The sequence below is a fragment of the Gymnogyps californianus genome, chromosome 3 (genome assembly GCF_018139145.2).
Source record: "Gymnogyps californianus isolate 813 chromosome 3, ASM1813914v2, whole genome shotgun sequence".
NCBI lineage: Eukaryota > Metazoa > Chordata > Aves > Accipitriformes > Cathartidae > Gymnogyps > Gymnogyps californianus.
Window position 1 is genome coordinate 65512142 of NC_059473.1, and position 23651 is coordinate 65535792.

General features: G+C 41.6%; 1 protein-coding gene across 2 annotated transcripts; it reads left to right on the top strand.

The window, feature by feature from the left end:
• Positions 1 to 4913: 4913 nt before the first annotated feature.
• SLC18B1 (solute carrier family 18 member B1) lies at positions 4914 to 23305 on the top strand. 2 transcript variants are annotated; one of them, XM_050893942.1, is made up of 14 exons: positions 4914 to 4992; positions 5496 to 5635; positions 6734 to 6829; positions 8510 to 8583; positions 9364 to 9511; positions 12421 to 12577; positions 14094 to 14230; positions 15958 to 16059; positions 17046 to 17137; positions 18309 to 18404; positions 19215 to 19289; positions 20754 to 20847; positions 20948 to 20994; positions 22470 to 23305. In XM_050893942.1, exons 1-14 carry the CDS (start codon positions 4947 to 4949, stop codon positions 22540 to 22542), a joined length of 1377 nt encoding a protein of 458 aa, XP_050749899.1. In that variant the 5' UTR covers positions 4914 to 4946; the 3' UTR covers positions 22543 to 23305. The 2 variants fall into 2 exon arrangements, with proteins under 2 accessions (XP_050749899.1, XP_050749902.1); XM_050893945.1 differs by lacking the exon at positions 20948 to 20994.
• The last annotated feature ends 346 nt before the right edge of the window (positions 23306 to 23651 follow it).

Here is a 23651-nt window from a genome sequence, read left to right on the forward strand (position 1 = left end):
CATAAATACACACAAATTATAATGCCCCCTTCTTTCCCTCTCCTCAGGGAGAATGTTCTTCCCTATATCCATCTATCACTTAATCTTCCTGTGCCCCTTAAAAAGCCCCAAAGATGCCTAATCTATAGAAGAGTTTTTGTACTGAGTGGAACAATAAACCATTATCTCCCTCAAGGTCATCAAAGCATAACAAGAAGTCCTTAGCCAGCCATAAGACACATCAGTATCTGGTTGCACTGGGTAAGTGCAATATATATTCTGTCCAGGAGATGGAAGTATGCACATCTGAAAGATTTGTATTACAGCAAAAGTGATAATCACAGTCAAATTAGAATGTAATATTCCAGAAGTACAATATGTGAAAATAGTTTTCCTAGCACAGTTGCAAGCAAACAGAGCTGTGCTAAGATAAACGTTATGTATGTGTAGAGGGGAGGTTTGCATTGGCACTGAACTCTATGTTGAAATAGCATAGCAAGTGTATATATTTGTGTGTAATAATTAAAGGAAGTGTGTGATCCTGTCTGAAAGTCCACTCTGCTGCACCATGTATTAATGTGAGCTCAGAGTTCATGTGGGCGCTCTGCACACTGTTGGCGCTACTCCACCTGCTCCACCTTTCTGTCCAGATTCCTACAAGGAGTAGCTAGTTTCTTAACCTCTGTATTTTCTCTTGGAGTTACAATGTCCATTTAGCACCCTGCAGTTTAAATGCTGGCATACAGCCACGGGGCATGACACGTTTAAGGCAAGGATTGCAGTCCTGTGCTAAGAGAGTACTTCTAGTGCACTTGAGGGTGGGTGAGCAGGGTAACAAGCAGAGTGCTAGAAAATGAGGAGCTGCCAGATGCAGTGCAAGAGCCTGCCTGGGCTCTAGAGGGCTGAGGTGGTGTCAGTGCAAACGTTGGCCTGGTGTTTCACCGAGCAGCCAGCCCCAGCACAAGAACTTGGTCCTCTCAAGATTTGCTTATATTATAAACAGCATAACATGCTGTCTATAAACTTGGATTTGGGGAGGGGAAGAGTAACCACAAGCTGCTGTCACATGACATTCAAGAATTTGGATTCTCACCAGCCTGCTGTTCTGGGCAATCCATTTGGACTCACCATCTTGCTGTATATATTTAAAAATCTTCTGGTTATAGCTACTACCCTCTGTGCTCTCCATTCAATTCCTTGACTCCCCCTGACTGTCCCTCCTTTCCCCAGTGGCAGCCTTCCCCTTTTTCCCGTGTTTGATCAAAATGGCAACTGAACTTGGGGGCTTTTTCAGAAGAGTGGTACTGTAGTGAGGATATAATGGTTCACTCCGTCTCAGCCATCCTCTTCCCGCTCCTTTTTGCTTTCTCTATTTCTCTCTTCATCTCTTGCTGTCGTAACCTTTACCTTCACCCTGTGCTCACCCTGGCAAGCACGAGCCATCTTTTCTTCAAATTGCCAGACTCCAGTGATAGCTTAAGTGCCATGTTGTAAACTGTGGAGACTCAGGAACTGAGTAATGAGTAGTTTAGTGACACAGTACAGCAAGGCAGCCAGGTAGGCAGGCGAAAGTGTCAGGTATTACAAACTCCCGAGAGAGGTCCACGACACTGCTAAACTCTGAAAAATCAGTTCTGAATTTCAGTTCTGAACAACCTTTGCAAAACTTATTTCCCTCTGACATCTGTTTCTAGAAATACAAAGCACAGGCATGTGCTACGATTAGATTTCTAATGTCACAAGATAGAATTATCTCATTTTCATTCCAAAACAGACATGATTTCTCAGCCCTGCAGAACGTCGAGTTGGAAGCCTTCTTGCAAGTAACATCAGTGCACATTTAACCCTACTCTTCCTAAACAATTATCTTATTCATTTCGTGGTCACACAGTCCAGAAAAAGGTTCTGCATCATAAAGATTTTTGTAGAGGACAAGCTACTTTTACCCATTTTCTCGCCCTTCCATAGAAGTCCTGCTCACCAGCCCAGAGGGGAGAGATATGTATTTCCAAGCACCTCCAGGTAATGGTTTGGAACAGCCAACCATGTGCTGCTACTCAGGAGTGCCAGGGATGTCTGCGTCGAGTTTCAAGCGTCTGGAGAAAGCATGGTGAGACCACTCTGGGGTCTCAGAAAGAGGACAAGCTATGGCATTTCAATACCAATTTGAAAAGAAGAAAGACTTTGCTGTCATGATAACTGAACAAAACAGTTTGCTGGTTTTTGTTGCCTTCCACAGATTCTGCACTAGATTCTCAAAGGATGTGGTTATCATGTGGTCACATTAGAGCCATTTTAAACTCTTTCCAAATACCTGTGTGCAGCCACTATGACTTCTGGCAAAAGAAATAGTAATATGATGCAAATAAGCACTGGCTTAGTGATTTCTGGATTGTAATGCAAAAGTATTTCTAAGATCTACAGAAATATACAGAACAATAATAAGGGATACGTATTCCCACACATGCTGAGCATTTCAGAATGTCCTGGATGTCCACGAAGGAAGCCGCTCTTGAAGGAATTGTTCTTAATATGTTTTTGTCTTGTGGACATAAGCAATGGACATAGACTCTATTTGTAGTATTTATAGAGGGCTAGTGCTCCAAGGCTTGAATTCTACATATGATTTGGGATCTGAAAGGAAAGATACGCTTTTTTTAAAGTTGCTGCAGACATGACATAAGCAAGAAAGGCTTGTATGCTTTTAAAAACATGATTTTTGTTAGACTTGAAAAACTGTTGTGACAGGCTGGTAACAAGTCCCGGTTCAAAGGTTAACAAATATTTATTGCTTATGAAGAATATATGAAGAATTAACAAACATGTTCCATCAACCAGTTTCTTCTGACAATAATGAGCAGTGCATAAGTAAACTGTATGCACGCATAGGGAGTTCATAGCCCTGTTTCATTATTGGAGTCATAGCTCATGCTGATCACAGTGCATGACTGCCACTTCCCACACTTCAGCCTTCTACTGCACGCACTGACTTTGTGGAAATCTGACTCCATAGGCTTTGTCGGACTACTCATTACTCGCATGTAATTATTAATGAGAGGAGGACTGGGGTTTGAAAGTAGTTGGAATCTGTTGAATGAGAGTCTAGACTGAAAAGAGCAAGTAGCTGGAGTGAAAACTATTTCACCTCCTGAACATAACTGACTGTCTATCTGTAGCTACAAAAATGAAAGCTTTATTATCTTGCCACAATTTTAATCTGTCTCTACAAGTCTCTCTTATTCGCTCTATCTGTGTGTTGTGCTTTGCATATGTCACCTTCTTCTTATTGTCCTTTTGTGAACTCAGGATGAGTTGCAAGTGCTCCTTCTCTTTTTTGGCGGGGTAAGGCTGTTCAAGGGGCAGTATCCATGATTTATGTTTATGTCTTTTTCTGGAGGCAGACACGAAAAGATTGAGGTAGTTTTTAGGGACTTTTCAACTTCACAGCCATAATATATGCCACACACTATATATTGTCAAAATAGACTTCAGCAAAGGAATGTGTGGCTGTTGTTCTTTGTGGCTGCTAAACAGTTTTTAAGTTTCCTAATCTTGTGAAAGTAATCCTGCTTTTTCCTGTCACATGGAGTGTGGGATTCTAAAGTTAGGTACATGGCAACATTTGCTCTGAAATGTCCTTATTATGCATCTTAATATTATAACTGGTGACTAGATGGAATACTGATGGCCTAGTTAAAATAGTGCTTTTAAGAAGTAATTATTGGTTTTTCTCTTCAAGCAATAGGTGGTCTGTCTTTTATTACATTTGGAAGAGGTCCCCAGCTCATGCCTCATCCCTTCCTCACTTTCCTCCCCTCTGGATAGGAACTTGTGCCAAATGGATTGATTATATCACCTCTTCCTCATCGCCAGCCTGAATTTACTCCTGGCCAGTTTATAGCTGTTAATTCTTGTGACAGGTTTGTCGTTCAGCTCTTCTGTTACTGTTTTATGGATCCTGCAACTTGCTAGAGGCTGTGTAGATGATCATCGATCTTGCTTGGTCTACCAGTCCTAAGAAGCCATCCTGAATCTCCCTTTGGTATGGAAGACAGAGACATTACAGCTCTTTTTAAAACAGATGAATGTTTGTGCTTACAAGGCAAATCAGCAGTCCTACAGTAACTGCCAGCCACCCCTGAGGAATCTTAAGAGAGCGAAGCCGAGCCGAAGGGGTTAAGTTTTCAGGAAATGCAGCCGGGTTAGTCAGCTGTCAGTCCAGAGTCCCTGGAGCCGATCCCTCCTTTACCATCCAAACTTCCTTTAGCTGCAGGAAGCGGGATGTACCTCTTGGATCCCTGACCCCAGCTCCCCCAGTCCCTAGCAGTCACAATAACATAATATTCATAAACTCTTTGAGCTCCTGTTTTAATACACGTGGGATCTACACTTCCATTGTGAGGCTTTTCTACAATGTGTATTGTTCTGCTTGTCGGAAACACCTTTCTAATGCCCAGGTGAGGTACCGTTGTATCAGCAAATACCCACTTGTTCTCGTGACAGCTTTCTCCGCTACCTCCTCGGTTTTCTTCACCTGCAACCTGTCGAAGCCGCTGCACCAGGAGCACAGGCTGCATTTCATGTTTTACCAGGTCCACTAAGCAAGCAGTTCCCCCGAGCCCGATGCGCAGCGTACCCCGGCAGCCAGCAGCTTATTATCAGACTGCCCAAAGCACGGGGCCCGCTGTCGCCCTGGGTGCTCTCCCCGCCCGGGCTGGCAATCCCCGCTGGGCACAGCACCCCCGGCCGCCCCGCGGGCAGCCCCGCAGCTCCTCTCCCGCCGGCGACCGGCGGGGCGCGGCAGGCCCCCCCCCCCCCCCGCAGGCCGAGCATGCTCAGTGGCGGCGGCCGGGGCGCCGGGGCTGGCGTTGGCCCCGGTGTGTTGGCTAACCGGCGGCTGCTACCGGACGGGGCGGCGGGGAGGTGCGGGACCGCGCCGGCCATTGCGGGCGCGGCGCTCCTTCCCCATGGGCAGCCGGGCGGCGGACGGCGCGGCGAGCGAGCAGCCCGCAGGTGGGAGGCGGGGGCGCCCCGCGTTTCTCCGCCGGTGACCGGCGGGGCAGCTGCCGCGCCGCAGGCTCTGCCGCCGGGCCGGCGCTGAAGGGCCGCTCCGCAGCGCCGGAGCCCGCCCTGGGAAAGGGAGCCGGGGGGACAGGTTTCACCGCGGGGTTGAACGCCGCAGTGCCGCGTACCGGGGCTGTCCCGGTGCGGCGTGTGCTCACAGGCGCCGGTACGCGCGGTGCCGGGCCGGGAGCGCGGCGGGGCAGCTCCGGCAGAAAGCGCTGTCGGGGTGTGCAGAGGGGCGGCTGCAGGCCGGCGCCGCGCCGGGGGGGTGCCGCCTGTGCGGCCAAGTCTGCGCGCCTGCATGCGGGGAAAAAAGCAGGACGGCTTGGTTTAGTTCCCCAGAGCCGGGAGGGTAGAAGTTTTGTGCGGATTTTAACTTCCAAACCTGGTTTGCAAATTGTGTTTCCCTCTATCAGTTTATAATACTTTTTTTTTTTCTTTTGTATTTTAAGAAGATGGCGTGCCAGAAGCACTTGGTGAGGAATCAAGAAGGCTGACCAGAGAACAGCTCTTTACAATGGCCGCAACGGCTTCTATAAACTTCAGTTCGATGATATGCTATTCAATCCTGGGACCCTTTTTCCCTTCAGAGGTAAACAAACAATTTAGCTAGCTACTTTTCAGGTTATTTTTTGCGTGTTGAAACTTTTGAAAGGATCTTGAACGCTGTGGGACCTTTATGGCTGTAAGCTCCGAGTTAGACTTTTCAGTTGTGGGAATTCATAGTGATAGCCTGATGCTGGCTAAAATAGATTAGAGTGTATATAACGGTGACCTGGATCCTGTCCATGGACTAATTTCATCTTCCCTGTGGCTGCAGAGGAGACAGCGAACTAATGAAATGAGATAGAAGTTGAAATGGATGCTTGGAGAAGTGAAATAGTTTTTTGCCCAGTGTTGCACAGCAGCTTGGTAGTAGAGCTGAGATTAAAGCTCTGCCCATGTCCTGACTTGCATTTCAGTGCCTTAGCCACTCAATGACTTTTTATTTATAGCTATGTCTCTGTTAACTCATGCTGGGCCATCATTCACTGTGTTAAACTTCCTGACCTAGCAACGGAGGGGGGGGGGGGGGCGAATCTCTGCTTATGTTGAGTGAATACAATGTTTAAATATAGGATGAAAAAAATCATCATGGTGCCTTTGCAGCAGAATTCCATTTCTCTCATGACCAAGTTGTTCCCAAGTATTAACAAAGAAATGTTAAGATTATATTTGCTCTAAATATTCCAATGTACTGCTTGTACCCAAGTAAGTGTATTTTGCCGGTTGGATAACTCAAAACTTTGCCTGGTGCTTGTCATGGGGAGGCAAGATACAGTGAAGATAACAGATACCTCTGTTACTGCCCTCTCACCACATGAGATCAAAGCTTTGTAGCTAGCTCCATTGCACACCAGCTGAAGCCACCTGTATAAAGTCTGGTCACCTGTTCAGCAAACAGCACAGTGTTTCCATTCATTGAGGAATGAACATTGCTTTTCCCTTGATTACATATAGGTTGAATAGAAGTGCAACACGTCTTTAAATTGCTGTGCTGTGACCTTATGAGCCCCTACTGCCTTTGAGAAAGGAAATTGCTTTGTAACTGCACTAATAGGGAATTAAAAAAAAAAAATGTACAAGGTATGAATGTTATTTGCCTCAAGAATTTGCCTCCATCTTTACGCAGTTGTGATCTTTTTTGCAGGCGGAAAAAAAAGGTGCCAGTAACACCGTTGTTGGCCTCATTTTTGGATGTTTTGCTTTGGTCAATTTCTTGACCGCTTTAATCTTGGGAAATTATGTAAGTATAGTTGAAACTGTAACTTATTTCTGTGACAACACAGGTTGGTACATGAAGACAGTTCTCTAAAGCTGAGAAAGGACATGTCTCTTCAGTAGCATGTCTGCAGAAACTGAAGCCTGGCCAGTCAGTCTGAATCTGATCTAAGTCTTGTCAGTACAATTTAAAAATTTCTCGTCCACAGTTCTTGAGGGTAGCATAGGGTGGTGGCATGTAGCTGTTTTGTTTCTCTGGGTAACTGTTCTGTTTGCTTCAGAGTAATCTGCTGATCAATTCTCCTTTCTATTACTTCCTTTCCCCCTACCCCCCATTTTATTTATTGCACTTACTTATATATTCTGTTTGCCTTTGGCACTGTTCTTAAGGTGGTTTGTTTTGTTTTTTTCTTTAGTTAGCTGCACCCCTTCTTCTTTCTGGTATGTTGTCTTTTTCTTAACATTTCCTCCTATTATGACTCTCTGCTGCTTAACTCGGTTTCCCCTGGCACATCATTATACAGCAATATGAGATAAATGTCTCCAGTTCTTGCAAATTTAGTTTTCCCTCAGATTCAGGATTTTTCTCATGCTGGAAAAATTACAAATAAATTATGTAACGGTTTGTTTGTTTATATGCTGGAGCACCGCTGTTTATGCATTTTTGACTAGGACTGCTCAGGATCATACCTTAAGTTGGGGCTGCTGCAGTTTCACAGTATTCTCTTTCTTTGGCTGTGCAGTCTCTTTGCCGACCCCACGGTGAATGATTTTCTCTGGTGGTGAGGTGGCTCATCAAGGTGTCACACAAGTGCCATTGGTAAGTCCAGTCTTGGTGCCTGTGATGGCATTCAACTATGGCACAATCCTCACCAAGTACTTTGCAGGGGAGAGAGAGAGTGAGCGCGGCATCCTCACTGCAGGCAGGTAAAGCGAGTACCAATAGAGGTGGACAGTCCAGCAATCAGAAATCCTGAGGGTTTCAGTGAAACTCGGCAAAATACGGGCTTTAGTAATAGTGGCTGAAACGCAGGGACTTCGTCCAGGCCTGAACAAGAAAAGAGTCTGAAATACCTGCTGTCCTTAGGGGAAGTTACAGCATGGAATTAGAAGCTGAGATGTACTTTGTTACGGGATTGAGTTAGTTTTATGGCATGCATCTCGTCGTCCTTCACCCTGATGATGGAGTCTGAAATGAAGTAAGGTGGGGTCCTTTCCCTGGTAATGAATCGGGAAGCCTGAAGCTACTGTGCTTCCTGTGCCAAAGCTTTGTGCTATTAAAGGTTGTGATAAATTTGCTTTAAAATCAGCTTCCATTGACTCTCCTGAGCCATACACGTGACAGGTATTGCTGACTTGGCATCACTGACAGTGCTGGAGGGGGAAGGTATTACTTTCTGTTTGTTTATAATGAGGACTGCTACTGTAACCTGCTGCTCTGCAGAAGCTGCAGCGCAGCGCTGTGAAATAGTTAACTGCACCATTGTCTTACCATTCTGAAAACTGGGTTAAGTCACTTAACCGTTTAGAATATTTTTAGGTTCAGTATTGCATGAAGGCACGCCAGCAGGAGCAGTATCTCCAGATCTTTTAGTTACATACGCTATAAAGTGCCCATAATGTTTTGATTTCTTAACAGTAACTTTGAAAGATTTTTGATCTTGGCTTGAAATAATAACATGTAAAAATGGTATTTAATTTACAGCTTACACATATTGGAGCAAAATTCATGTTTGTGGCAGGAATGTTTGTTTCAGGATGTGTGACCATTCTGTTTGGGTGAGTAATTTTTGTTGGTTGGTTTTGTTGCATTTGTCTTCTAATAATTTTCATCCATATGAAAAGATGGATACAAAACAAAACAGGAAACTCTTGGGCATCTTTCAGGTGTTGGTTAATTCACCTAACTTTTTTGCATCTTTACTTTTTATCTATCCCTTGTAAAGCAGAATGAACACTTCTCCCTTTCAGTGGGTTTCAAAGCCTGTTTAGTACTTTGAGAGCAAAGAAGGAAGGTTCTACATATTTAAATAACTACCATAGTTGATGAACAGCAAGAAGTCTGTCAAAGTGCAGCAATAAGGGAACTATTTATGCAAATGTTTTAATTATTCTTTTCTTAAAAATATTGAGTGCAAATGAGAAGCTTTGCCTGGCAGGCAGAGAGGCTAAGCAACTCATTTTAGCAAAATAAAAGTTTTATTAACAATGAAGGAAGCTCTTATTAGGTAATTGTAACTCATTGCATCACAATCCTTGCACAGTTGCTTGGAAAAGCTGTGAAATACAACAGAAGATGGCACTGGAGTTTTTCACAGGTTAGGTTTTTCGTGCTCTTTTCACCACCAAAGAAAGGGGAAAAGGAGAAAGCTGCCAGAAATAGTTTGGTAGAGTTTGAGTGACTTCACTGATGTGATTCAAAAAGATGTGGCAATAGAAAGCATTGAGTGTCTTCTAACTATGTCCCTTAACGAGTATGAAATGATGCTCCAGGGCCTTTAGTAGATGACTTGTTGCATCCTGAGAGATCTCTATTTCCTATTTTTTTTTTTTTTTCAGAATGCTGGACAAGGTGCCAAGTGGACCAATATTCATCGGTTTGTGCTTGTTAGTAAGAGCAATGGATGCAGTAGGTTTTGCAGCAGCAATGACAGCATCGTTTTCAATCCTTGCAAAGGCGTTTCCCAACAATATAGCTACTGTCCTGGTAAGTGCAAAAACCAGTGTTACAGCTGAGTACCCCGCAATATGATAAATTGCCAGTAGGCAGCCTAAAACCAGGAGGAGAAAATCTACTGTCTCATGTGCAGGCATATTTGAAATCGTCACATAATGTTTGTAGTCTAGAATCACAATCCTAGAACAAGTTTAGACCTTAGCATAACTTCAATTAAATATAAATTCAGCAGTACGTATTAGTTGCTTGTGTTTTTAAGACAGCTGAGCGTTGATGGCAGTAGTTGTCTCTTCAGTTGAAATCAGACTATTAAAATACTAATACAGCTTTTAGTGACTACTTCTACATGCATGGTAAGAATCCATGTGGGTTGATTCAAGAAATTTGATTAATTCATTCAAATAGCGTTGATTTAAATGACTGAAAGATGCAAAACTGGAAACAGTTTTGCTTTCATTTTTCTAATCTATTGATAAAGTGGTGTATGAGAAGAGGAGAGCTAGAACTTCTTGAAATCTGGAGGGCACTATTTCTGGTCATCAATGGTTCATTTCAACCAGACATATTACCCTTATGTAGTCCATTTTTATGGTGTTAGGAAAAAAAAGTTTTGTATTTAATAAAATGCTGCTTTTTCTTTCTCTTTTTTCAATAAATTCTGGTTTCAATTCAAATGTAGACTGACAGAAATAACTAGGTTAAATTTTAATGAGTGAACAAATGTTAAGAACATCCTTCAGAACACTTAATAAAATTGGAAAAGTTGATGCATTTATTAATATTGTTGTTAAGCTGTATAGTTACTTCTATAAATAAATGTCTATACAAATATGACCTCCTAACTAGCAGAAAACTACTAAATTGGATCAGCAGTGAGGAGCTGGCAATTTCTTTGGAAAGCAGGTTATATATTGTAATCGTGTTTTGGATTTATTCGGTCAATAAGGTTAAGGTTTCCTGTTTGCAAATTTTAAAATGTAGTTTAAGTAAGTAAAGTAACCTTGACTTAAAGGGACTTAGTTATCTATCTTATAATCAGACTTAAAAATAAATTAAATTCTGTGGTGGCAGCACAATAAACATGATGCATAGCTGAAAACGGTATGTAGTGATGAAGGTCACCTCAAGACCACAATCAGAAACGCTACGCAGCTGTGGCTTGGTAGCTACCTTTGTTTAAAATTTAGAAAGGGTGCTGTCAGAAGACAGATCACTTCTAAATATTGGTCCGTTTGTCATATTTTATACTTTAATGTCTTGTTCTGCATGAAAATAAAAGCTTTTCAAATTCATTCATGTAGATTTACATTGGACATCATGTAGATGTCCATTAAATGGACACAATGGAGAGTTCTTGTTACTGTGAGCTCTGCTTGAGGTGGTGGCAGAGGTAGGAGGCAGAAGGAGAGCTGATTAGTTGAAGCAAGGTGCATCCTATGGTAAAACCATAAAGCCTGAAGGAATGGATGAGGGATTTTTAGCCTTGCTTTCCATTGCCCTTCTTGATAGTGCTAGATACTGAAAGCACTTTTCCTCTCCTTACCCTTTTGTTACCAGTTTTCAGCCCACCTTTTTACCTATTGGGTACCCTAGAGAATGTATGGGGAAGTTATTAAATGTAGGCATGTCAGCCTTGTTAAAGTGGGAAGTTCAGCATCTGTCAACGTGATCCCTCTGTTGGAGGAGGTATGAACTTCAGAACATGAGCAATATCACTTTTCTTACAATATCAGGTTTACCTTATGCTCCCCGATCTGTAATAATGCAATGCCTCAGCCTCCCCCCCACCCCCCTCCCAACAATTCATTAACTTAGAAGGGCTAAATGATGTACAGCCTGATTTGAACTGAAGTCTCACCAATCATAAATATTTTTTATGGTTGGTGAGCAACACAAGTAAAAGCATTGTTTGGATGCAATTATGTTAACTTATGGGCATTCCATGTGTTGAAGTTTACCAAAATGTCTCAAATGTATCTAGAACTAATTTTGAGGACGTGCTTAGTTATTGCCTTTCCTAGGAAATGAATAGGCTGGGACCCTAGGGCCCTAGGCTGGCCTAGGGTAAAGAACTTGGCTATTGCTGACTGCGCCTGCTCTCAGGCCATTTGACCACTCTGACTTGTATCAGTAGAATTAAAGATGAGGATGAAACTCTATGCTATCTTTCTGGGTCCCAGAAGTTAGCAAAACTTTAACTGTAAGCCATTATTACTACCAGCTGTTGCTTGTTAAAAGGGGGTGGTCTAAGCACTGATTAGTCAAGTATTGAGGCAGATGTTGACAGTGGTGACTACGGTGGTGTAACACAAGATTTAAGTCTACTGTATTATTGTCCTTTCGAAAATTAGTATCTTATAAAAGATGTCAGATTATTAAATTGTAGCCAAAAATAATCTGAGTTATCCCCATTGCAATTTCACTGTTATTTCCTACCCCTAGTCAGTGAATCCAAACAGTTGGTTATGGAGAGAAAGCTCTAACTTGGCACATGCACCTCAACCCACGAGATAATGACCCATCCAGGTAGGCTTGTTTGGGTCCTCCCCCTCAGACTGGTGGGGGCCTGAGGCAGGTGGGAGAGATGATCACTTCAGCCTGAGTTGTCCTACAGATGCTTTCCACCAGTAGAGCATTTGTCTTGCCTCAGGACTGGGATGTGTTAGGTGACAGCAGAGTGGCTAACGCTGCAGTACAGGTGGTTCCTCCCTAGTGAAGCAAAGGAAATGATTGCTGTCACGCAGACAACTGCGAAATCCCTTTCGCTATCCCACTTTGTGAAGGTCTGTACTAGCCATTATCCCCCTTAGTGATGCAGTGCCTTTTTCTTTTCACTAGCCTATGTTGTGCTGCTGCTCAGAAAAATGGATTGCTTTTATTGTTACACTAGAGTTTCTCAGCATTCTTTTTTTTTGCTTGCTTTCTCTTTCATCCTTTAGGGCAGCCTTGAAATTTTTACAGGACTCGGACTGGTGCTGGGCCCACCTTTAGGTGGCTTTTTGTATCAATCGTTTGGTTATGAGGTCCCTTTCATTACACTGGGATGCGTAGTGTTGGTCTTGGTGCCTGTGAATATGAGCATATTACCAAAATACGGTAAGCACCCTTCCTGTCTCCTTCACTTACCTTAATTTCTCATGTATATAACTGTGTTTTAGAAAAATACCAGTTTCTGAAGTCTGATACAACTCAGAGGGCAGAGCTCCAGCTGAATTAACTTGTGATCTTGATCAGGCCCATGTTTTAATGTGAGCTAAATTAATGTGTGCAGATGGCCTGGAATGAATCCAACACCTCATGCCCATCTCTGCAAACACTAAGAGCTCTGTGTGGAAGAAACTGAGATAAATTTTTGTTTTCTTTTGTCTCTTCAGCTCAGGTCTTGTAAAGGATCAGTTGTGTCTTCTTTGTATCAGCTTGTCATTGCAGCTAGTTGAAGAAAAGCTGGAGATAGGTTTTGCCTAAAACAAGAGAATTTGACATGTTTAAGGGTAACAGAGGGGAAGAAAACAGAATTACAGGAAGAACAAAAAGTGTTTATTTGTACTGAATGATGCAGGATCTGATTAACATGAAAGAATGTTAAAGTTAGTAAATGAGGGGTTTAACTGAAGTGCTGGAGGTCGTATAAATTTGATTAAATTTTAGATGGTCCTGCTTGGACAGAAAGTTAACTTAAAGATAAGTCTTCACACAGGTTTGTAATTGCAAGGTTACAGTTCTGTTAGTTTTTCTAGAATAAAAACTAGTAACTTTAAAATAGATTTTTTTTAATATTTTTTCCTCTTAAATATGAAAACCTTGGAGAATAACTTCATATATATTGGCTTTTAGAAGAAACTTACAGTGGTTAACCATGTGCTGCTACTGCTGGTTTCCCCCCTGCCTCCCCGAGCTCTGAAATTGTATGGAGTCATAATATTACTAGCGAATTTGAAACTACATTAATTAAATGTTAGCTCTGAGCTGGTGGATGCTAATGAATGAAATTTTAGTTCTATATATAGTTTGAGGCCACATTCAACTATTAAAGCACCAACAGCATCAGGAAGGGAACCGACCTTAGAAATGACATCTAACCATGACATCTGAAAGAATCTTCCTGTCTGGAGTACAAACTGAACATGCAGGCGACCCGAATGACTAGTTGCTTAAAAATTCGGACAGATCTCAATTGATAAATAGCAATCTTTTTATTTACTTCCAAAGCATGTTTCTCTGATTGGATATGAATGGTTCATGCATGTGTGCGTGTTGTTTTAAGTTGAGACGTATCCATGAGATTTTCACTGTATAAGGGCTAGTGGAGAAGTAACCGTATTTTCACATAATTTGGAATAGTACATGCTTTTGGTCTTTTCAGGTTGGGGATTTGCAATGTTGGAATGTAAATTCTGTACTTTTCTTCTTTTATTCACCTACCAAATTTGGTTTTTTGATATAAAAATAGTGTAGTGCATAATAGTCTACTGTTGACTTTCGTTTTTTAGATAACAAGAGTAATAGGACTAGAAAAAGGGAAATACTGATTTCTTTTCTAAAGCAAGAAGATCAATCATGAGCTTATGCTGTTGAAAATAATGCAGTTTCCCCCCCTTTTCTCTTGAAACAGATTCAGTCCCTAGCAAGAATTCCTTTTGGAAGCTCATTCTTCTGCCGAAAGTCTTACTACTCTGTCTTATTATATTTTCTCTAAGTGCATGCTTGGGCTTTTTGGATCCCACAATGTCTCTATTTATCCTAAAGAAGGTAAGTCCTGTTAACATGCAGGGAAGTCTTGACTTGCTAAATAGTAAATAACTGGTTATAAATGTGGTTTAAATATCCTAAACAAAATTAAGCCTTATCCAACTACATTGCTTTAATTAACTGTTAATAATATGATTTCCAAATAACTTGATTTCCACAGTACTGACAAATCACAGGTTCCATTGACCAGGCCATCTGTTGCCGCTGGGTCTTGGTAACTTTGAGAATGAGGAAATGTAAGGCCTTTAAAAATGTACTTTTTCCACTTAATTGGCTTTCAACTGCAGAGTACCTTCTCTGAACAGGGCATAGCAGCTGGTTTTGTAAATGAGGGATTTTTTCCTCCTTTCTGAAAGCAAATTCTTTAAAACTGCAACTGTTACTCACAGTGTTATATCTCTTGATGTGGACATTTGGTTTTGGGGACATGATGTCACAGCTCTGCCTTCTCTTGCAGCAATGGCAAAATTAAACTGATTGCAACTATGTAGCCTGCCAGCTGACTTCTTCGCTCACTCATTAAAAAGGCAAATGCCATTTTATTTATTTATTTTAAATTTAGTTCAATATTTATTTATTTGTTTCCTACTTAATTTTATTTATTTATTTTTGTCATGGTGTTTAAGGTAATGAATTTGAAGTAAACAGTTTAAGATTCTGCTCCTGTGTGAAATTAAGCAATGCTTTTTGGGTGGTTTATTTATTAATTGTTTTTCCAGGGAATAGCATTTCACAGGTGGCTGTGCTCCTACTTTTCATCTGTCTAGTCCAGTACTTAGAGCACTCATCCAGGGTGGAGGAGACTGGGTGCTAACCTCTTCCATCAGTGGAGATGTGAATGTACGTCTTCCATCACCCAGGAGGCATCTGTAATTATCCCACTGTAGAATATTGTGCACTCGTGTGGCTCTTCTGCTTTCCCTCTGCTCTGTGCTAACAGATACTTGCTGCGAAAGGGCTATAGCCTTCTTGGCAGGTGTTCTAACCACTAAATTAGAGTTATTATCATGTGCCTGCATATGGCAAGGAAATAGCGAATATTTATGTAGTCCATGCCACATGAAACATCTTGGAATACCTTCTAACTGGTAGTTAAAGTACTCATTTAAGAGACTAGTATGCTCTTGGTTCATTACACATTTTGTTTCAATACAGAAATGTGACTCTGCATTAGGAAAATGTAGACCTCAGGGTGTTTGCAAAAAGCCTCTTACTCATTCTCATAAAAATCCTCCTTTGGTTGAAAATCCAGAGTTGTGTTTTATAGCACTACTTAATTTTAAGATGTACTAATTAGCAGTGGATGACTACAGTATTTATGCTTTTCTGAGTGGAAATAAAACTGAAGATTGGAGAGGTAAAGACTAAATCCATCTAAATTTCAGTGTCTGAAGTGTCTGTTTCAAATGTGCCAGGTATTAATGTTAGAATCCAGTGTGCTGGTGTAGGGACATAGCAGTGTTTCCTCCTGAGATTATGTAGGCTTTATCTGAGTACAGTTGTGTCAGGTGTTTTCACTCCATGCTTAGAAATGGAAGTGGAAAGAAGCTGGAGCTCTGCGATGACTTCAAATACTTGAAAAACCTCTATATGGTATCAGTAAAATACTTAAAATCATCCATTTCAGTATTTTGACCTAAAATATAATTCTTGGATTGTCCTTTAATGAATGTAGCATATATGGCTTGATGTTTTGTTTTTTGTTTTATTTGTCTTCCTTTCCATAGTTCAAACTCCCAGCTGGTTATGTGGGCTTGGTATTCCTCGGTTTGGCACTCTCATACTCCCTGTCTTCTCCCCTCCTTGGACTCCTAAGTGACAAACTGCCGGTGAGTACTACCCTGCTGTTTGTGCAGGGTTAGTAAAGCACCCTGTGCATTTAGTTAAAACTGGAGGACTTCCCATATTGAAGCGATGGGTGTAGGCCTGGTCCTGTAAAGGGATCTGTCTTTCAGGATGTTGCACGTGCACTGAATACTGCCAACTTGAAGGTCTCTTTTGCAAGGTCCAGGTAATACAAGAATGTCCAAAATAGTAAAGGATGTTGGACAAGTGTCCTGTAGTTGAAATGTGTTGATCTTTTCCGGTGGACTAAGCACAATCTATTTCCAGCCGATATGGAATGGAGAGTGGGAAAATATGTCCCAATTATCCATGCTTTTGACCACATCTAATTTTATCAGCTTTTGAGAAGAGGAGTAAAGATGTTCTGGTTAGGTGTATTGACTTTATCTCTTAAAAAGTGTAATATCCAAATTAAATCAGGACACCGGCTGGTTATGGTTCTCTGGCTCTTAACTGCACCGTAGAAAGGGACTTTGACAGTGCTATACCTAAAACTGCCTGGTTGACAGCCACTGCTAATTGATCAAGGAAACCTACACTGAATGCTGTGCATGAAGGACAGTGCTGGTTTTCTGACACTGTTTTTTCCTGACACAGACTAATAATGGCCTTTGTACATGAGAATTACATACAATGCTACATGATACTTCTTATACTAAGGAAGAGTAAGACCTAAAATACTTTGCTGACAGAAAAGCACCGTTACTCAGTATCCTGAAGAAATCTCTGTATTAAGCAGCTCCTGCCAGTGATTGCATTGGTGGTGAGGAAACATGAATTCAGTGTTTCTTGATGGTGTTCAGAACTGGCAGAGAACTTGTGAATTCCCAGTTTGTGTGTAATGATGGTCTCTACAGGAGCCATACTTTTCAGGAGATGAAGATTTAGAAGAGGGGTATTAGGAAAGACAAAATAGTTACATTACAAATTCACATCTTTAAATTACATACCTCTTGCTTTTCTTTCACAGTACCTCAGGAAGTGGCTGCTGGTATCTGGAGGCTTAATGACAGCACTGTGCTTTTTCATGTTAGGACCTGCTCCTGTACTGCACATTGAAAGGTACAGAACTGCCTCTTCTTGAGCCTGTCCCCTTATGTGATGTTTTTGTGATAGCTGTCATGACCATAGTCATGTACGTCCACAAGTCTATAATTAGCACCTCTGACCATGAAACGTTTTGTTTATAACTTCTAACATGAGACTATGAATGTAAAGCAGTGGAAGCATCTGAAAATGGAGATTTTACAGCTTCGTAAAATAGATCCTTGTCCTTTGCTTTTTACTGTTACTATGTTTCCTCATGTTAATATGTGTGGTGGGAAGAATGCTGCTTTTTATTTTCCTTTCCTCCAAATTCTGTGGCATTTCCAGTGCAGCAAACCAAAGTTCTCTTTCTGCCTTATTTTTCAATTTTCTCTATTTCATCAGTCTTTCTTAACTGTGGGTTTTATTTGTATGGCTGTGCAGCAGTATTGATTTTTCTTCTCTCTGTATATAGCTTACTGAGGAAAACGTCAAATTATACCTTTGTTTTCAGCTAGCTAAGTAAAGACAATGTCTGTTGCACCTGAACACTGCATTGCTATATCGCTCAGGATAATTCACAGCAAAACGCTCTGCTACATTTACAAATTAGCTGTACAGTCCTTTTGTCCTAGGTTATATACTTTGTTAAAGACGATGATAGGCTTGCTAATGTGCAGAATTAGTCAAGTTCTTCCTTCTAGACTTCTAATTTTTAAAGAAGGTCATACATTTGAAACTGGTGAGATCATACGTTTGAGCTGGTGAGAAAAAGAAATCAGTAAAATCGTCAACATTCTTTTCTTTAGCTAAATCTATTTGGTTATAATATATTAGGCTACAAAATTTTAGCTGCCAAATCCTTCACTTATGCAAACCAAGCCTGGAGCTTGGACATACATATTGCTGAGTTAAGCTTGTCTGTCTACCTCTTCTCTATGTGCTCCTCTTAAAATGAACTGCATTTGATAAGGAAATATTTAATTTGAGCACAGGATTTTCAAATTCTTGTATAAAGTCTTTTTTTAAGCATAGAACTGTGTTTTTCAAGTCTTAGTGTTCAATTAAAGTAAAGTTCTTTTTGGCTTCAAGAAACCTAGTTTTCTGATTAGTCATGGAGAGCTGATATAACAGCCTTCAGTCAAATGAGGTCCTTACTTGAAAAGAGTCTTCAGCAGCTAACTTGTTTTAAATGCCTCTTTTTCAGTCAGCTGTGGATGTTTGTGCTAGTGCTGGTTTTGATTGGCTTTTCCCTTGGCATGAGCGCTATCCCAGTGTTTCCAGAGATACTGCACTGTGCATAGTAAGTAAATTGGTCCAACACATCTTTCATGTTACTGACAGTAGGAAACTGCAACTAATTTTCAGGGGTGAATATGAAGTGGGTTTTGGTGTGGCTTTCTTCCCCCTTTTTGAGACAAAGGCAGCTAGTAACACTTAAATGCTTCCACTACTCTTTTATCTTAGTTTTTTCTGACTGAGCACCACAGTCATTATACTCGAAATATAATTTTATAAATGTGTACCTCAGTACTATGAACACACTGAAGTCCATCAGACTTGCGGTCTTATAGCATGGGGCGGCCTGTGTGTAGTTTCATATACATAGGATTTATTTCAGCTTCTGAGGACGATAAATAGCAAGCAGTTTTCACTGGATTTTCAGACTGCATTGGCTTTAACAGCTGCACCTACAGGAGTCATGCTTGCTCAAAGTACAAGGTCTGCGATGTGGCTTGGCAGTAATGACCTAGAAAGGTCTTGATTTACTCTTATTAGTATGTTCCTCTTGGAACAAGGTCTTTCCTTCTTAAAAGCCACCTGTCACTGTTTTACACTTGCTGTATGAAACATGGGGAATGAGCGATGGTGTGACATTAAGAATCTTACTCGGAAGACATCAGAGATGAGGAGTACCATTACAATCTTCCAGAGAGGCAGCAAAGAAGAAAGTACTGGGTAAACAGACGTGATTCCACTGTACACTTTTGCTTGTTAACTATTTAAGTTGTGTGTAAATTAAAAGGAGGGAAAAAACCTCTCTATAGGGGAAGGCTATAGACTGAGAGACAGTAATATATTGTACTACTCTAACTGGTCTGTCTTTCTGCAGTGAGAATGGATTTGAAGAAGGTCTGAGTCTGCTGGGACTGGTGTCTGGGCTTTTCAATGCCGTGTGGTCCCTTGGGTAGGTATGCAGTCACCTTTTTGTAAGCTGTGAGCATTCAGTTGTTCTACACAATTGCCACGCAAAAGCCTGCTGCGTTACAACCAGAAGTCTTGCATTGCGTCGTTGTCTTGACCTTGATTCAAAAGGTTCTTGCTAAACAGGTGGCTGGTGGACATGTTAAAACAAAGCTTTTTACCCAACAAAGGGAATGGACTCTGAACTTGTCTTCCTTGAAATGTATTGCCCTGCATATCAAAAAGCTGCAGTGATTAAGGGGATGTTAGCTTGCGCTTCTGTGTGGTCATTTTTGTTGTCACTGAAATATTTAATGCTTGATACAGAGAGAGGTGGACCGTAATTTTTTACAGAGCTAAGTCCACCCACATGGAGCGAGCTAGAAGGTATCTGCTCCTGACTAATTCTGTTCACCCTTTTTCATTTTCCACATTTCCTCCTTTTGTCTGGGATAGCTTAGGGTAGAATCTTCTCTTCTCTTTCAGCCACAGCCATTATTTAAGGTCTGTGTTTGCGTAGCTTAGCAGGGTGTGTCTGTGTTTATTACCCAGTGGTTGTCACAAAAATGAGTGAAAGGCACTACTGGCTGGGTGACCGTTCAGAGTTGTCACTCAGTGGGAAGTGACAGAGTCCCCCTATTGACAGCCACTTCCAGGATTTTTTTTATCTGTCCTTGCAGTGCTCTGTGGCTGCAGGTGGGTTTCAGTGGTACAAATTTGCATCATTTTTTCCAAGTGAACTGAAGTTCTAGCTGTCCTGTTTATTTGGCATAGGGTTCAGTACAGATACAGGTAGTGTAAAGTTACCAAACCCCAGTTTTATGCTGTTATCAAACCTGGTTTTATGATGTGACTTGCTTCCAGGAAGTCACTCTAGTTTTACAGTTTTGTCCCTTTCTGTGGTGAGAGACCGTATCACATAAGACCTTTCATAAAGTGGCAGCAGCTGCATAATGTTTCATGGCATTCTTAGACAGCCATGAAGGTGCAGGGCAGTTACATACGCTCAACCTTGCAGTGACCGCATCTGTCACAATGTGCCTCCCCACCTGCCTATATCCGTCAGTCTTTTGTCTTGAAGTTTGGAAGGTTTACATTTTGAGGGATGAGAGTTTAAATTTCTTTTATGATAGAATTGATCGGTGTAGGTGCCCTGTTAGAACATGGTCCTTAATGGGGCCTCTAAGCCATTCCAGATACAGAAAAGAGTGCATTCAGCTTTCTGATGTGGTTCCTATTTCCAGCTGAGGAAGTAACTATACAGGTTTATTGGGGCCCTGGCAAACAAAGAATTAATACTTATTATGGGTTATAGGAAAGTTAGATCTGTGGAAGACAATCTCTTTGTTGACAAAGGAGAGAGAATCAGTGGAGGGAGGCCACAAAACACAAGAAAAAAGTTCTCTGAGAATATGATATGTTATCTTTTTTGTTTGGGGTGCCAATACTTCATTTGGATTTGTTGCAGGGCATTTGCAGGTCCCACTCTGGGAGGATTTCTAAATGAAAAGCTGGGTTTTGAATGGGCCTCAGCCATCCAAGGAGGATGGGCACTGTTAAGTGTAAGTAATTACGTGTTTTTTGCTTTTTATAGCTATTGCAATTATGAGCTATTGCATAAGGTTATTATTATTGCAATTGTAACTGACTGTTTCCTCAAAGGGTCTTGCAACTGGAATATTCTATATCACTGAGGCAACAAGGAGAAGGTATGCTGAGATATTTATTCTTTATTTTACTTGCAGCCATATAAAGCAAACCTTTGAAAGCTGTGCTTCCATTTTTTCCTCACTACCAACCTGATAATGAATGACAAGATAAGCAGTAAAAATATCGCTTAAATACTTTGTCTGTATGTTTTCCTAAATCCCTACTGACCTAAACAGACTCCTAAACCAGGCAATGCCTGTTCTATACAAGCAACAGGACCGTGGCATTAACAAGCAAACCCTACTGATGGTTCCTCCAGGAGGAAGTCTGTGAGCTGGAATTGGCTGGATGGTTGCATCCAGAGAGTAGTGGTCAACGGCTCACTGTCCGGATGGAGATCAGTGACGAGTGGTGTTCCTCAGAGGTCCGTATTGGGACCAGTACTGTTTAATATCTTCACCAATGACATAGTAGGATCGAGTGCACCCTCAGCAAATTTGCAGATGACACCAAGCTGAGCGGTGCGGTTGACATGCCTGAGGGATGGGATGCCATTCAGAGGGACCTGGACAAGCTCGAGAAGTGGGCCCATGTGAACATCATGATGTTCAACAAGGCCAAGTGCAAGGTCCTGCACCTGGGTCAGGGCAACCCCTGGTATCAATACCCGAGAAGGACTTGGGGGTATTGGTGGATGAAAAGCTGGACATGAGCCAGCAACGTGTGCTAACAGCCCAGAAAGCCAACCGTATCCTGGGCTGCATAAAAAGAAGCGTGGCCAGCAGGTTGAGGGAAGTGATTCTGTCCCTCTGCTCTGCTCTGGTGAGACCCCGTCTGGAGTACTGCATCCAGCTCTGGAGCCCTCAGCACAGGAAACACATGGACCTGTTGGAGCGGGCCAGAGGAGGGCCACGAAGATGATCAGAGGGCTGGAGCACCTCTCCGGTGAAGACAGGCTGAGAGAGTTGAGGTTGTTTAGCCTGGAGAAGAGAAGGCTCTGGGGAGACCTTATTGCGGCCTTTCAATAATTAAAGGGGACTTATAAGAAAGATGGGGACAGACTTTTTAATAGGGCCTGTAGTGATAGGACAAGCGGTAATGGTTTTAAACTAAAAGAGGGTAGATTCAGACTAGATATGAGGGAATTTTTTACGATGAGGGTGGTGAAACACTGGAACAGGTTGCCCAGAGAGGTGGTAGATGCCCCATCCCTGGAAGCATTCAAGGTCAGGTTGGACGGGTCTTTGAGCAACCTGATCTAGTTGAAGATGTCCCTGCTCATTGCAGGGGGGGTTGGACTAGATGACCTTTAAAGGTCCCTTCCAACCCGAACTATTCCTTAATTCTGTGAAATGATAGGTGTGAAAGCAATAGTATGTGGTTCTGTGCAATAGTGGTGAACCAAATGCAGTGATCCACATAACTCTTTCCACGTAATGTGTGGCTTTTTTGCTATAAAGTTTGTATTACATAGAAGTATCTAGAGAATATTAAACCTGTTTCTTCCCTCCTGTTCTTTTCCTTGTGCAAACAGTTCCAGTTCCAGCCTGCAAAATCCTCCTGGTAATAATGAAGAAAGAACTCATCTGATGGGCAGTGAAACGTAGCCAGACATACTTTCAATTCTCTGTTTACTATTGTGGTTTAACCTAGTGTTAAGATGAGTGGACTTAACAGTGTTTCATTATTCTGGAACTGGGATACATGATCCCTTAGTGAACAACCAGTTGGGGTTTATTTGTAGCTGCATTATTGTTTTGAAACACTAAACACTGACTGCCTTTCTTTTGGAAGTCCTCATGTGGGTTGGCTGAAGTGATGAGTAACTGTCAGATGTCAGCCTGTTTAATTGTGTTCCATATACAGTGCACCACTGTATGTGAAGAGGTGTGTTTTCAAATGTCTGGTTTCTATACTTGAGCCTGCTGTGCATTATTCTTGGGTAAAGCTACTATTTTGCTGCCACAATTTTCTGTATTTTTTTAAAGAAAGTTCATTATCTTGTAATACTTTAACTGATAACATAAAATGTTGAAACAGAATTTGAAATGACAAAGTATTAAGCACAATATTGTTTTCAATAAAGCAACTTTTTTCCTAAGTTTTGTGAATTTTATTAGACAACAAGAGTCTAAAAGACTTTGTGTCTAGCAGCACTTGTATTATCTTGGAAGTGCCTGAAAATGGGAGGCAAAGGTAATGAAGAGAAGACTTAGCATCTCCACACAGAACTAACTGATCTTCAGTCCTGGAGGAGACTTGGCATTGTGTGTGTATACATACACGCACAGACATATGTATGTTTGTATTATATATGAAGACTCTGCTTGGTGTTGTGAGATCTGTTTTACTAATAAATGCCAGCTGGAATGTTTGTACTAATTGCCTCTGCAACAGTAAATCTGTCAAAAGTCTAGGGCTACTATTTTCCGACAATAGGGGAAAAAAAAATCTCCTCACCTTCTCCAGATGCTCGGCAAAAAAAGGCAAGGGGAACTGAGCCAAGGGCATGCCTGGCAAACTCACACTAGACTTCCTGACCATGGTTGTGGCAAAAGTCTTTTAATTTGTCCTTGAGCCCAGAACTGGGTCCTAGAAGGGTTCTCTGTGGTGCCCATTCTTCCATAAATAAGAAAAATGGTCTAGTCCTAGCAATTTCCAGTCAGTTTCTCTTGTGAGTAACTACTGGAATTTACATGAGAAATACTTCTTTCTC